We start from the raw sequence: 14265 nt of genomic DNA on the forward strand, positions 1-14265 counted from the left end.
TAGGAATATAATGCGCTTCAGCGCAGTCGAACCCATATCCTTCTGCATTAACAACAATACTCATGTCAATCGAGCTAAGATTCAATCGACAAATAATTAAATATACATATATTCAACAATCTTTTAATCTAATGACGAAAACACTATACTGTAAATATGAGAGTTTGAATTCGATTTTAAATAACGTTATTTCCATCCCAATTATTAAAAAAAAACGCAAACATGTGTTCCATACACTTGTGTAATAATGGACTTCAGTGGAATAAAAAGAAATGGATAACTTTTTCTATTATTAAAAGAATAATTAAATAAAGACAAATTAGGAGCTTAGCACGAGGAGCATGCTTCAATTATTTTATTTAAATGAAAGAAAAAAATGGAATGTACAAACAACGAAAGTTCTAATGCATGTAATAATGATAAATATTAATATGTATCATGCACATGTTTTGTATGTGAATTAGGAGACATGAAATTGTGACTTGATGCCTTCAAATTAATTAAAGTTTATTAGACATATATGCTACTAAAATTGTTTTTAAGGTATAATTATATTACAATTTCGACTAAAGTGAATAATTTTAAGTATTAAACGGTGTAGTTAATTCAATATTAATGAAACTTAATTTAGTTAATTAACTATAACGAGAATACATATGGAGCAGAACCCACATATTCAGCAATAATAAGATAACATGAAAGTTATTGGGACTATCAAGGAATCTTTATCGAAGCAGTCAAATTCAATAATAATCAGATACATAACTCAGCTTTTGTAAAATGTGGAGAATTGGTCGATTGAACATGTCCCTAAAGAAGAAAATGTTGAAGTTGGTCGTATATATATCCAAGTTAGCTATTGACATAGAAGAAGACTTACAGTTATATATAGCTCTTCCTTTTGACTCTTTCTAGATTACTGTAAAGTGTTTTAATCTATTCAAAAAAAAAATCCCACATATTCACGGCGAATGCAAGGGGAAGACAATCACTTTAGGCTATTAAAATGATAAAATTACTTTTTAAATCTCCTTAAAAATTATAAAATAATTACTTTTTTTCCTCAAGAAATTATTGCACACATTAATATAGGGTGAGACTTACTTGATCTCAACATTCTCAAGGACTTATCTTCGCCATTCAATTAAGACCTCATTAATTATGTACTACTAAAATTCAATGCAGAAACTAGAGGTGGTCTTTTGAGTATTTGCAAAGTTTTAAGTTAATTTAATGATAAATTTATATTTTGGTCCCTTCTAAAATTTAAAATTCAATTATGTTCTCTCCAAAAACAAAATTTTAATTTAATCCCTTGAAAATAATAAAATTTTACAACGATACAATAACAAAATTACATTTTAACTCTCTTAAAATTTATAATTTAAATTTGCCTCCTCCAAAAACAATATTCTAACTTCACCCCAACTAAATTTATTTAATCACGAGCTTCAAATGAGAAAATCATTAGAGAAAATAGAGTTAAGTGAATTTAGATTTTATTAAAATTATAAAAAAAGTTTTATTATAACATATTTTGTTTCGTTTTTTAAAGTATCCATGTTTAACACATATTCAAATATGAGTATCGACATATATTTTTGAAAAGTTCAAATCTTAAATTTCATTTTTGTGTGTAGTGTGAAAAAAAACTTCAAAACCATATATTTATAATGGAAAATGTACAAATATTTTTTCTCTCTTTCCTATTTCATAAATTTTCAAACTTTGTTGTGTAGTGAAACTTTTTGGTCTTTTTCTTTTCTTTCCCACTTAACGTCATACGAAGATAATGCACATTTTATTACTAGTTCTTTCTTTATGTCTTGTTATTGAAAAAATTATTTTTAAAAATAAATAAATAAATAAATGTTTTTTATTATATATTTTTCAGATCTGTTTTATGGTTGATCGCTACTTCTTCTAATAATATCGTTTTCAAAGTTCTAATCTATGTTCTCTTATTTGGAGTGCAACATGTTTCATCGTTACGCCTAACATTTTTTATTCTCAATTTAATCGATTTAATTCACGAATTCGATATAGTTTTCACATTAGTTATGACTAATATGCATATAATAAAAATGGAAATGAGAAGGAACCTTCATAATTTTAAAACAATATTTTACATAAAGTTCAAACACATCCCCCATGCCACTCCAAATTAGCCCGCGTAATTATATTGGCCATCTTATAACCAAAAAAGTGTACGAATTTGTCTATACCATACACCATATTGACCAATTAATCAAACAATACATATATTAATATAAAATTTATCTAAGATTATCATTCTCACGTCATGATAACATCAAAGACGGTAAAATTACAATAGAGACCCTTATATTAAAAATTATATTGCATTTTGCCTTCTTTACTAAAAAATAGGTAAACTAGTCCTTGTGCGTTAGATCAAAGAGTAATTTGGTCATTTCTGTTAATAGTTTCATCTATTTCTACTGTTAAAAACTGATGTGGTTGACGAAAAAACCAGACAATTACACGCGATGTGTCATGTGTACCTCATGTTAACATATATGGACCAATTTTTAACAGAATGATTGGTTTGCTCTTTGGTCTAACATGGATGGACTAATTTGCCCCCTTTTTTTAGTAAAGAGGGTAAAATACAATCTGACTCTTAATACAAAAACCTTCATGATACTTTTATCTCAAAAGGCTTCCACTTAAATAGATTATGTGACATTTTTAAAATAAAAAGATTCTTCACGTAACTAATATTACACGCGTGGAAGGCCAAATGAGTAAATAAAAAATTTTCAATTCTATTTTTGAGGTTTATAAGGTTTTTTAACACTATGTCAAAAGTCGATGCTATCTTTTTCTTACTTGACTTCCACGTAATTTTGAACAAGCCAAACGAGCAAAATATTTTGCTAAAATTTTAAAATTACTAAATAATCCGATTGGATGAAAGTTATTTGATAGTTTTCTCGGTTGGATTTCAATTGTTAAATCAAAATAATAGAGACTATAAATTCTTGAAATTAAAAATAAAAATTGAATTTTAAATTTATAAAGAGTATAGGGATTAAAATCAGAATTAACCCATAAATATATTAATGTTTGTTTAAAATTTAAAGATTAAAATATCCACTATTTGACCGGAATTGTTTTGTTTTATTACTTTCAATGTTTCAACAATAGAACTAATTCCATGTTCAACCTTTTACTTCATTCAATTGGCTACATATCCACACAGATATATACATACATATATATATATATATACTGCAAAAAGAAGAAGAAGAAGAAGAGAATATAAATATAGGTGATTATATGTGTTGGACAATTTAAAAGTAATGTAAAAAGAGAATTTTTATTAAAATTATTGTTTTATTTTTATCTAATGTATAAAGATTAATTTATTTATTTATTTTAAATAAAAGGATCAAAATATAATTTAACTCTAACTATAATGCCTTCCATATATAGGTTTTCTAGGGTAAACTACACAATAGTCATCCAACTATAAATTTTTATTTATTTTAGACATCCAAAATAAAAAAGTTTGTAATTTAAGCACCTACATTACATAGTCGGTCTTTTTGTTCACTTGTTAAAATCACAACGACAAGTCGACGTGACAATTAAAAATCGGTATAATAACAAATTTAGCTCTCAACTTTTACATATTATATTAATTTAGTCATAATTTTAAAAATTTAACCTTAAAAAATTTATAAATCGTCTCAATTTGATCCTAGTCCTAAAAAAATCAAAGAATTATATAAAAAATAAAAAAAACATAAATATTTTCAATAAAATTTAAAATAAATTTAAAATAAATATTTTAAAATATAATAATAAATATTTATGTATTTTATATATTTCTTTAATTTTTTAGAATTAGGATCATTTGTAAATTTTTAGGTTAATTTTTAAAATTATAACTAAATTGATATAATATGTAAATTTTGAGGGCTAAATTTGTCATTATATCAACTTTTTAATAGCCACGTCAGTTGTCGCTTATGATTTTAACAAGAATAACCAAAATGACTGAATTATATAATGTGAGTGCTTAAATTACAAACTTTAAATACTTACAATGAATTTTTTTTTATAATTGAGTTATTATCGTATAGAAACCCCACGGTCAAAATTTACGTTGATATATTTTGGTATTTCATTTTTATATAAATATATATGTAAATATTATATTTTCCATGAGATGACCAACCTTATTTTGATATGTTCAAAATAATAATAATATTTATTATTATTATTTTCAACAATAAACCATATTTGAATATATAGTTGGGTCAACCTAAATCTTGACTAGTTTCTTCCCACAGCTATTATGGTTATATATATATATATATATATATATATAACACTTTTATTAATTGTTTATTATATTGCAACATTGATATTAGAATAATTTTTAATTTTTATTACTAAACTTTTATTTATTAAAAAACTTTTGATTTAAATTATTGACAAAAATATTTTAATTACACTATCTATTCCTGTTTAACTATAAATTCACTTCAATTTAAATAATTCATTTTACTTTTAAATGGAAATTATTCTATTTTAAATCACATTTTACTGGTATTTCAATAATAAAAGTTAAATTTTATCACTATAAATAAATGTATTAAATTTTAATATTTTTGTTATTTTCATCCGATATCAATTTAAAAGAAAATAATAATACCATGATAAACAATTGAAGTGCATTTAATATTTTTAATATGATGTATTTATCTATTTGAATTTTCGTTTACTCACAATTTAAACTAATTTTTATTTTTATTTTGTACATATTGGATACAAGTTGTTATTATTAATTTGAAACCGTACGTTTTATTATTTGTTATATGTTATTTTTAAATGTATACCTATATTTTATTAATAATGTCGTTGATTGAGTTGATGTCACAAGTCAAGTTGATACCAACTTAAAAAAATGACAATACCGAGATGCACAATTGGAGTGCTTTTATAATGTTGTTAATATGATATATTTACCTATTTAAAATTTCCTCTTACTCACAATTTAAACAATTTTTTTATTTCAATTTTGTATGTATTGCATACAGGGGCGAAGCCAAGGGGTTGGCAAGAGCCCCAACCCCCCTAAAATGGAAAATTTTCTATTTAGGCCTTTTGAAATTTTTAAAATTTTAAATTAGTAAAGGTAAAATTACATTTTGGCCCCCCTAAAAATGATAAATATTTGATTTAATCTTTTAAAAATTATAAAGATTGCGGCTATTAAAATGGTGAAATTACATTTTTACTATCGAAAAAAATTACAATTTAATTTCGCACCCCAAAAATGTTTTTGGCTTCACCTGATTGTATATTATTAATTTCAAACCTTACATTTTATTATTTACTATATGTTATTCTAAATGCACACATTTGTTTTAAATACGTCATTTTCATACACATATATGTGATAGAATTTCAAGTATCAATAAAAAACATTGTTTCTAAAAAATATTATTATTTTTTATTAAAAAGGAAAAGAGAATATGGTATGAAAACAAAAGGAATAAATATCAAAACTATACGTGAACTTTGATCCAATGTGCAATATCTTACATCAACTTTGATTTTATGTGATTTTATACATAAAATTTTGATTTAGCTCAATTTTCACAAATCACTAACAATATTATCAAACTAATATTATTTTATGTTGATATATTGAATATACATACAATTATATTAATCTAATATAAAAATAAATGTATGTATTCCGTTTATTAAATATGTACAATCAAGGGCGGAACTAGGGGGCTGGCAAGGGCCCCGATCCCTAAAAAATAAAAAATTCCCCTTTTAGCTCCTTTATAATTTATAAAATTTTAAATTATGAATGATAAAATTACACTTTGACCCCTCAAAATGATAAAAAATTGATTTAACCATTTAGAAATTATAAAGATATAGGCTATTAAAATAGTAAAATTACATTTTTTTACTATCATAAATATACAACTTAATTCTACCCCCTTCAAAAAATTTTTTGGCTCCGCCACTGGTAGGGGCCCCGGTCCCCCCCTAAAATAGAAAATTTTCTAATTTTCTATTTTGGCCTTTTATAATTTATAAATTTTAAATTAGTAATGGTAAAGTTGCACTTTGGCCCCCTAAAAAATAATAAAATTTTGATTTAATCATTTAAAAATTATAAAAATATAAACTATTAAAAATATACAATTTAGTTCCGCTCCAAAAAGATTTTTGACTTTACCCACATGTACGCTTGAATCAAAATTAAAATTTTATATATACATATAAATCACAATTTAAGTTTTTTATATAATTACACCAAATCAAAATTCATATACCAAATTATATATTAAATCAAAATTCATGATATTTATCCAATGAGAAATTAAAATTAAAGAATCAGTGGGTGTGGGATTTAAGTTCAGATTAGAAATGCGTTCACAATTTCACCATTTCTTTGACTTATTATTCCACGTACCGTAAAAGTCAAACAACAAAAAATCTAAAGTAAAATATTTAGAGTAAAAAAAAAAGGGGCAGCAGCTTTAATTTTGAAAATTTTTGTTATGCCCCTTCAGTCAATTCAACTCCATAAATCAAAAATTAAATCAATAAAATGCTAACTCCCGTTTTCATTGGGTCGCCGACTTTTCTTGAACTCCGTAAAGCTTTCAAGGATTAATATAAGAAATGGTCAATCTCTTTATTCTAACCCATAAAACATCTCCTATTTTCATAATTGCCATTGGAACATTATTTCATTCGTCCTACATTTATGGATTCTGATTAACCAAAAAAAATAAAATAAAAAATACCAATCAATTAGAACTCAAATTCGATAAGTTAACCCATAATCGAAATTAACCCAAATTTAAGAAAAATTTAAATTCGTGATAACTCAAATTTAAAATGATCTAGAATTAAAAGGATTTGAACAAATAATGTAAGATGATTCAAAATCTCTTGATGATACTTAATTAAAAAAAAGCTTTGACCACAAAATTTTGAATAATCTAAACTTAAAATGATTCTGGTTAAAACAAACTTAAATCAAAATTATAAAAGGTTTTAAAACTTGATCTGACGTGATTTATATTAATATATTAACTCAATCTAGACCTATCGATTCACATGTCTATTATTTATTCAAATTTCTGTATTAGTTCTTTATTATAATTAAGACGTGATTTTGTTGTAAGTATTTGAGAAAATAATAAGGTAATATAGATATAGTATTACTAATGTAATAATATAAATATTGAAAGTATCATAATTTAACTTGATGAACTTAAACAATATCATTCAAGTCAAAATTGAAATTTTAAAAGTAATGTTTTAAAAATCAGACTATTGCTTTAGTCATTGATTCAATTAGTTCGACCGTTAATCTAACACTAATTAAATAAATGATTTATAAATTGATTTAACTAGTTCAAACGTCAATTTTATCCAAATTTTTAATTTTTATTAGTTTCTCGATTCACCCAAAATCGATTTAATCTCTTTATTATTTGCATTCGATTTCTAAACTAATAAATTTGACTAACCAATTCAATCTAATTCCTATTGTATAATGGAAAGATACAAAAACTAAAAGGAGGAAATTATTTTAACTTAACAATTAACATACTAATAAAAGACTTTTATTTCATAAATGGAAGGTTGTTTATGTAATTATGAAGTAAAAGGGAGGGTATTCATTGAAAATGTTATTCTATAAATACTGTGATTGACATGTTCCATCCTACTCGGTTCTCCCTTTAGCTGTTTTAAGGAAGTTGCTTTCGTTTTCCTCTTTCATTGGCTTCTTCATGCAGATCGGTGTTAACTCGACCGTTCCGGCTCAGAACTTGCTCGTTTTCCAAACCAAACGGGCAAGCTTCAAGTGCCGGAAATCACCTCTTAACTCATTGTCGACTGAGTCAACTCGGAAACATCTTTCCAACCTCGAAAAACTCCTTCAGAAAACGAACCAAACCGACTCAGACCGAGTTAACAAACCCCTCACAAATGGGTCTATCAGTATCAAACGTAAGGGTTTATTCGAAGGGCTGAAGCTTTGGGATATTAAACCGGAAATGAAAGCCGCCGAAGAAATGTCACCGAGTCACTTGAATCGGCTTCAAAGGCTTTTATCGAAAACCATGGAGTATTCTCCGAGGAACAATCTCGGTTCACGTTGGAGAGAGTATCACGGTTGTAATGATTGGTCCGGTTTACTTGACCCGCTCGATGAGAATCTCCGGCGAGAAGTGGTTCGATATGGGGAATTCGTTCAAGCGGCTTACCATGGTTTTCATTCAAACCCGGCCATGCCGGTCGACGAAGCTCCTTTACCGAGACACGTGGCGTTGCCTGATAGGTCATATAAGGTGACGAAGAGCCTTTATGCGACGTCGTCTGTTGGATTACCGAAATGGGTTGACGATATGGCTCCGAATCTTGGGTGGATGACCCAACGGTCTAGTTGGATCGGATTCGTAGCGGTTTGTGATGACCGACGAGAGATTCAACGTATGGGAAGGAGGGATATTGTTATTGCTCTACGTGGAACCGCTACGTGTCTTGAATGGACCGAGAATTTTAGAGCTCAATTGGTTGGAATCCCGGGTTCAGACGACTCGAACCAACGGGTTGAATGTGGGTTCTTGAGCTTAAACGAAACACGTGGAGCTCACGTGCCTAGCTTAGCTGAATCAGTTGTTCAAGAAGTACAAAGATTGATAGAAATGTATAAAGGTGAAACCTTAAGTATTACAATCACAGGGCATAGCCTTGGGGCAGCACTATCTCTTTTAGTTGCTGATGAGATAAGTTCATGTGCACCTCACGTGCCGCCAGTCGCGGTCTTTTCGTTCGGAGGGCCTCGAGTCGGTAACAAAAGCTTTGTCCAGCGACTTAATCAAAAAAACGTTAAAGTGTTACGAATTGTAAATAATCAAGATCTGATCACTAGGGTTCCAGGTGTATTTATTGGCGACAATAACTCATGGGCATATACCCATGTCGGGACGGAACTGAAGGTCGATACTAAAATGTCGCCTTACTTGAAACCAGATGCTGACGTAGCATGTTGTCACGATTTGGAGGCTTATTTACATTTGGTGGATGGTTTTTTATCGTCAAATTGTCCGTTTAGGTCAAATGCGAAGAGAAGTTTAGTGAAATTGGTTAATGAACAAAGATCAAATGTGAAACAATTGTATACACACAAGGCTTAAGTTTGAACCTTGATAGGGATAGGTTAAATGTCCCTATACCTGGTTGTTTGCCTAGCCCATCTCGATAATGCAACAAAAAAATGAAAAAGATAAAACCTTGCACAGATATGACCATTCATCCATTTCTTTTAATGGCCTTTGCTTTTCATTGGACTCTATTTGTTGTTTTTTTTTTTGGTTGGTGCATGGTGTTATGACATTAATGCCTCTCTAGGGTTTCACCGGACCTACACATCAATAGATTCTAGTGTCATCGTACTAGATATTGTGTTTGGTGGTTGTTGTAGCCGATGATTCGACTTTGGTGCTCTTTTGGTTGGTGGTCTAGCCGGTGCCATAACGGCTCCAGCATTGGATTTTTGGGGCTTCACCGTGGCATGGCTTACACTAGAGGCAGCCATTCAGTTGGACTAGTTGCAATAGCCTCTCTCTTTGTTCCTCAATGCTCTCTCCCTCTCTTTTTTCCAGCTTGGTGGCGAAAAGATGGTTGCTAGGGTTTTTGGGGACTGGATTTGGTTAGGGTTTTCTTGTTGTATTTTTCTAGGATTTTAGTTTTTTTTAAATTACATCCAAAGTTACTAAACTATTAGTAAGTTTATATTTAGATCACTTAACTTTAAAAAGTTAAAAAGCAGTCACTGAACTATTTGAATATTTTCATTTTAGTTACTAGGCTGTTAAAATAGGTGTTGTATGGCCTTCTCTGTCTCCATCGCCTGCACCCATTAAAAGCTCTCATTCCTTTTCTCTTTTGCAATTCAATTTTATTCATGAAACAACTTTGAATGTCACAAATCTGTGAATCAAAATCTAAATTGCATCTTCTCCGATCTTTGATATTGACGTTAGATCAACTTAGATTTAAGGTATATTTTTTTACTCGTTGATAAGTATCAATCCACTACACCGATCATCAAATCATCGCTTAGAGCTCACTAGCCGGACTTTAAAAAAAAAAGAACTTAACATCCCAATAATTTAAATAAATTACCTTTCGAATAATTTAACAACTTAAATGAAAACTTTCGAATAGTTTAATGTCCATTTTATAACTTTATTAAGTGACCAAAATGTAAACTTAATCATAGTTCAGTGCCTTGGATGTAATTTACCCTTTTTATCCAAATGTTTACAAGCAAAATACTGCTTTTTCACAATCACTCCTATTTTTGTACAAATGCAGTCAAAAAAATGGAATACAATTAAAGAAAAAAAATTAGCAAAGTAAAATTGAACAAAAGAATAGAAGAAAATCAACCACCTTCAGATCAAAAAGCATTAAATAGGCCTAGTTTTTACCACATGCAACAAAAGAAACACTAAGGAAACATCATAAGCCCTCTCTATAACTAGTTTTCTTTAAGAAGAGCAACAACCAGAATTCGTATTCACGGGCTGTCCCCGAATCTGCACGGTCGAAGGCCGAGCATTGTTCATGGCCGGTTGGCTTGCCATCCTGTAAATAACCGTAAAGAGATCAGTACCGTTAAACTCGAAAAATGAGAGTGCATGTGCCTCTGTGCGCGCGCGCGTGTGTGCATGTACCTATTCTTGATCGAAGCAGTCATGGCCATGAAAGCGTCTTCGACGTTAGTGGCATTCTTAGCACTTGTTTCCATGAAAGGTATCCCGAGTTCATCTGCGAAAGCCTGTAGGAAGGAAAACAAGTTCTGATACCTAAAGCTGATATCAAATTTCGACATATGTGTTCGAGAAGTTTACCTTAGCTGCCTCATAGGAGACAACTTTTTTGGCCGATAGGTCACATTTGTTCCCGACTAAAACCTTGTTCACATTCTCGGTGGCGTAGCGGTCGATTTCGTTTAACCATTGCTTCACATTGTTGAAACTCTCTTGGTCTGTCACATCGTAAACGATCTGTCGAGTATGTAACCGACATGAATATAATCGTGCGTAAAGAAAATAAGGGAGTGAAAGTGTAAATAAAATCCGAAATATGCAACTTACAATGATGCCATGGGCCCCACGATAATAGCTGCTAGTAATTGTCCGAAAACGTTCTTGGCCAGCAGTGTCCCACTGTATATTTAGAAACAAGCAAGAAAAGGAAATCAATAATCAACAATGATTAAAACAACTAGAAATGTCATTTTGAACTCTGAAATTCAACCAAACCCTCATACAACTTGATTTCATCATAAAAATCAACAAGAGAACTCAAATATAATTCAAAATCAGAATGATCCAAACCCAAAATGACTTGAAAAAATAATCGAAATGATCTGAAATCAAAATAATTTTGACTAAAAAAATCCACATAACAAACCTAAATGACCATAAGCCAAAACCCAAATACTTGAAGATTTTAAATGGTTAATGCACTATTTGTGACTTGAACTTAGTAAGTATTCCTCCATCAGGGCTTAAATTTAATTTTTTTTGTCTAAGTTAGTCTTGAACTTGGCAATTATACTAACATTGGGGCCTAAACTTTTGTCTAAGTTAATATTTGAACTTGACCACTGTTCTCACATTAGGGCTTGAACTTTTTTTTGTTCAAGTTAGTCTCAATATTTACTTGAAGAAAAAGCTGAACAAAAAAATGTTCAAGCCCTAACATTAGAACAATTGCCTAGTTCAGAGTCCAATATGCGAATAATTGTCAAGTTCAAGCACTATTTTGGACAAAAAAATTAACACAATATGAAAGCTATTGCCAAGTTCAAACCTCAAAAAATGATTTAACCCAATTTTAAAATATGAAATATTTCGATCCAAAACCAGCCTATTCCACTCAATTAACAGGACTAACTAGAACTATAAGAATGAACCCCAATTGAAATATGAAAACATAGGTAGCGAATTTAAAGACATACAATTTGGAGTTTGATGGTTTTTCCATCTTGTTCCACGGTACGGATTTTCTGCAGATTGGAATAAGATTTCGAAATTAATTTATCATTTAAATGCTTAAAAATAAACAAACGAATGCATACACATATACTTGAGACGATACTTACGAAGTCGACACCGATGGTACTGATGTAACTTTCCAAATATGAATCATCCTGCTCAGGAGTAAAGTTAGAAAATATTTTTAGGGGTCGAAGTTAAATTGTAATTTTTATGATGGTAAAAGTACAATTTCATCATTTTAATAGCTTATATATTTATAATTTTTAAAGGATTAGATCAAATTTTATCTTTTTTAAAGAGTCCAAAGCATAATTTTATCTTTACTAATTTAAAATTTTAAAAGGACCTAAATAGAAATTTTTTTATTTTAAGTGCCATGACAACCTCCTAAGCTACGCCTTCCCCAAAAATGAATCAAAAGAATCAAAGCTGTACTAAATCACCAAGTTAAGACCAAAAAAAAAAAACACTTACAGAAAACCTCAAAAGTAAACATGATTTCCCAACACCAGAATCTCCGATAAGCAAAAGCTTAAATAGATAATCACTGCCATTTAAACAAACAAACAATATTCAAGATATTAAAAGAAGGAAAAAAAATCAAAATTTTAATATATCGCTAAAAAAACCTCTCCAATCTCTCTCAATTTATATATTGAGGGTCCTTTCAAAAAATTAAAGCAATTTAATTCCTATCAACATCAATTGTACTTAATTGTGATTGATGTGATAACAAATTTAGCTCTCAAAATTTATATATTCTATCAATTTAGTTCGATTTAATAAATTTATCCCTCAACATTGCAATATTTGTGTAAATGTTGAGGCTGAATTTGTTAGACTTTTTAGAATTAAGACCAAATGACTGTAAACACTGAAAGCTAAATTTGTTATTATGTTAATCAAAACTATGTAAATTAATAGAAGATATTAACGTCGGGATTAATGGTTCTTAGTTGTTCACTTTTGAAATTCACGGAATTAAATTGCTTTAACTTTTTTTTATTGAAAATGACTAATTTGCTCAATTTCAAACTTGAGAAGAACTAGAGCAATTTTGTTGCTGGAGTTTATTTATAGAACAACGAATTCATGAAGTTCACAATTTATTTATTTAGAATTAAACATAGAAATTATATATTAAGTTCTAGAAAGTATTTCACTTCTAATAAATCATATTTCGTTTTCATTAAATTGAACTGGATCGTTCTTCATTTTATAGAACTAGTGAATTAAGTTCTATAGAATTACCCTAACAAATAATATTTTTTTAACAATCTCATTATAGATTCTGATCATATCTGTTCTTTTTGACATAATGTCTAGAACTATCCATAGCCCCTTCCCCATAAATAAGAGGATAATGCATTTTAGCACACTCGAACCTACGTACTCCTACACTGACAACAATGCCCATACCAATCGAACTAAGATTTAATCGGTACAAGTTTTCATTTCTCGTACCGGACTGTATTAACATTGAATTATAAATTTTTTTTGGCAGCAACGATTTCCATCCTTTAAGCCTAAATTTCTTGGAAATATGTTAAAATTACTACCTAACTTGAGAATTCACAAACAATATTATCATTTCTAAGCTAAATTTAGTGCTAAAAATAAAATTTTACATAAACAGATCGGAAACAAAAATGCAATCGGATCTGATTCACATAGCCAATCGACAATAAAAAATGACTGATTTAACGTAAATCCAAGATAATTAACGATTTCTTTCTAAGATTTGAAAAAAAAAAATCGGAACTTACTATTCGGGAGTCATGCTGGCGACGAGTTAGAATATACTGAGTCACGAGTTAGAATTTCCGATCGTCGCCGGAGAAAGAGAAAATTGAAACAAAAAAAAGAAAGATCAATGGGGGAATATTTGTTTTTTATAAATAAAGAAATAAAGTTAGATTTTTTTTAATTCCAATTTTTAATTAATGAATTATTAATTTGAGAATGTTGTTGGAATCGGATCAATCGGATTGAGAATCCACTAGTATATTGATTCGGGTAAAATAATAAATAAGTTTTGGAATAAATTGCTCGAAACGATAAAAACAAAAAATTAGGAAAAATCGGTGATTCAATTTATAATTGTTTTTAAAATTTTAACTATTTTGTTAATTTGTATGAAATTTCTAATTGTTTTTTTCATTATTGTTATATTCGC

At 29.0% G+C, this 14265-nt stretch overlaps 2 protein-coding genes across 2 annotated transcripts; one reads left to right on the plus strand and one right to left on the minus strand.

The window, feature by feature from the left end:
* Positions 1–7755: 7755 nt before the first annotated feature.
* On the plus strand, positions 7756–9318 carry LOC105789913 (phospholipase A1-Ibeta2, chloroplastic). Its single transcript, XM_012617218.2, is given in 2 exon segments — positions 7756–9204; positions 9207–9318. Coding segments are annotated over 2 exon segments (1476 nt in total). The 5' UTR covers positions 7756–7802; the 3' UTR covers positions 9281–9318.
* Positions 9319–10571: 1253 nt separating this feature from the next.
* On the minus strand, positions 10572–13869 carry LOC105789296 (GTP-binding protein YPTM2). The gene is made up of 8 exons (XM_012616630.2): positions 13856–13869; positions 12564–12636; positions 12194–12241; positions 12050–12097; positions 11181–11252; positions 10935–11090; positions 10758–10861; positions 10572–10668 (listed from the first exon to the last, which is right to left on the minus strand). Exons 1-8 carry the CDS (start codon positions 13867–13869, stop codon positions 10572–10574), a joined length of 612 nt encoding a protein of 203 aa, XP_012472084.1.
* Between the last annotated feature and the right edge of the window lie 396 nt (positions 13870–14265).

The sequence above is a fragment of the Gossypium raimondii genome, chromosome 2, assembly GCF_025698545.1.
Source record: "Gossypium raimondii isolate GPD5lz chromosome 2, ASM2569854v1, whole genome shotgun sequence".
Classification (NCBI taxonomy): Eukaryota; Viridiplantae; Streptophyta; class Magnoliopsida; order Malvales; family Malvaceae; genus Gossypium; species Gossypium raimondii.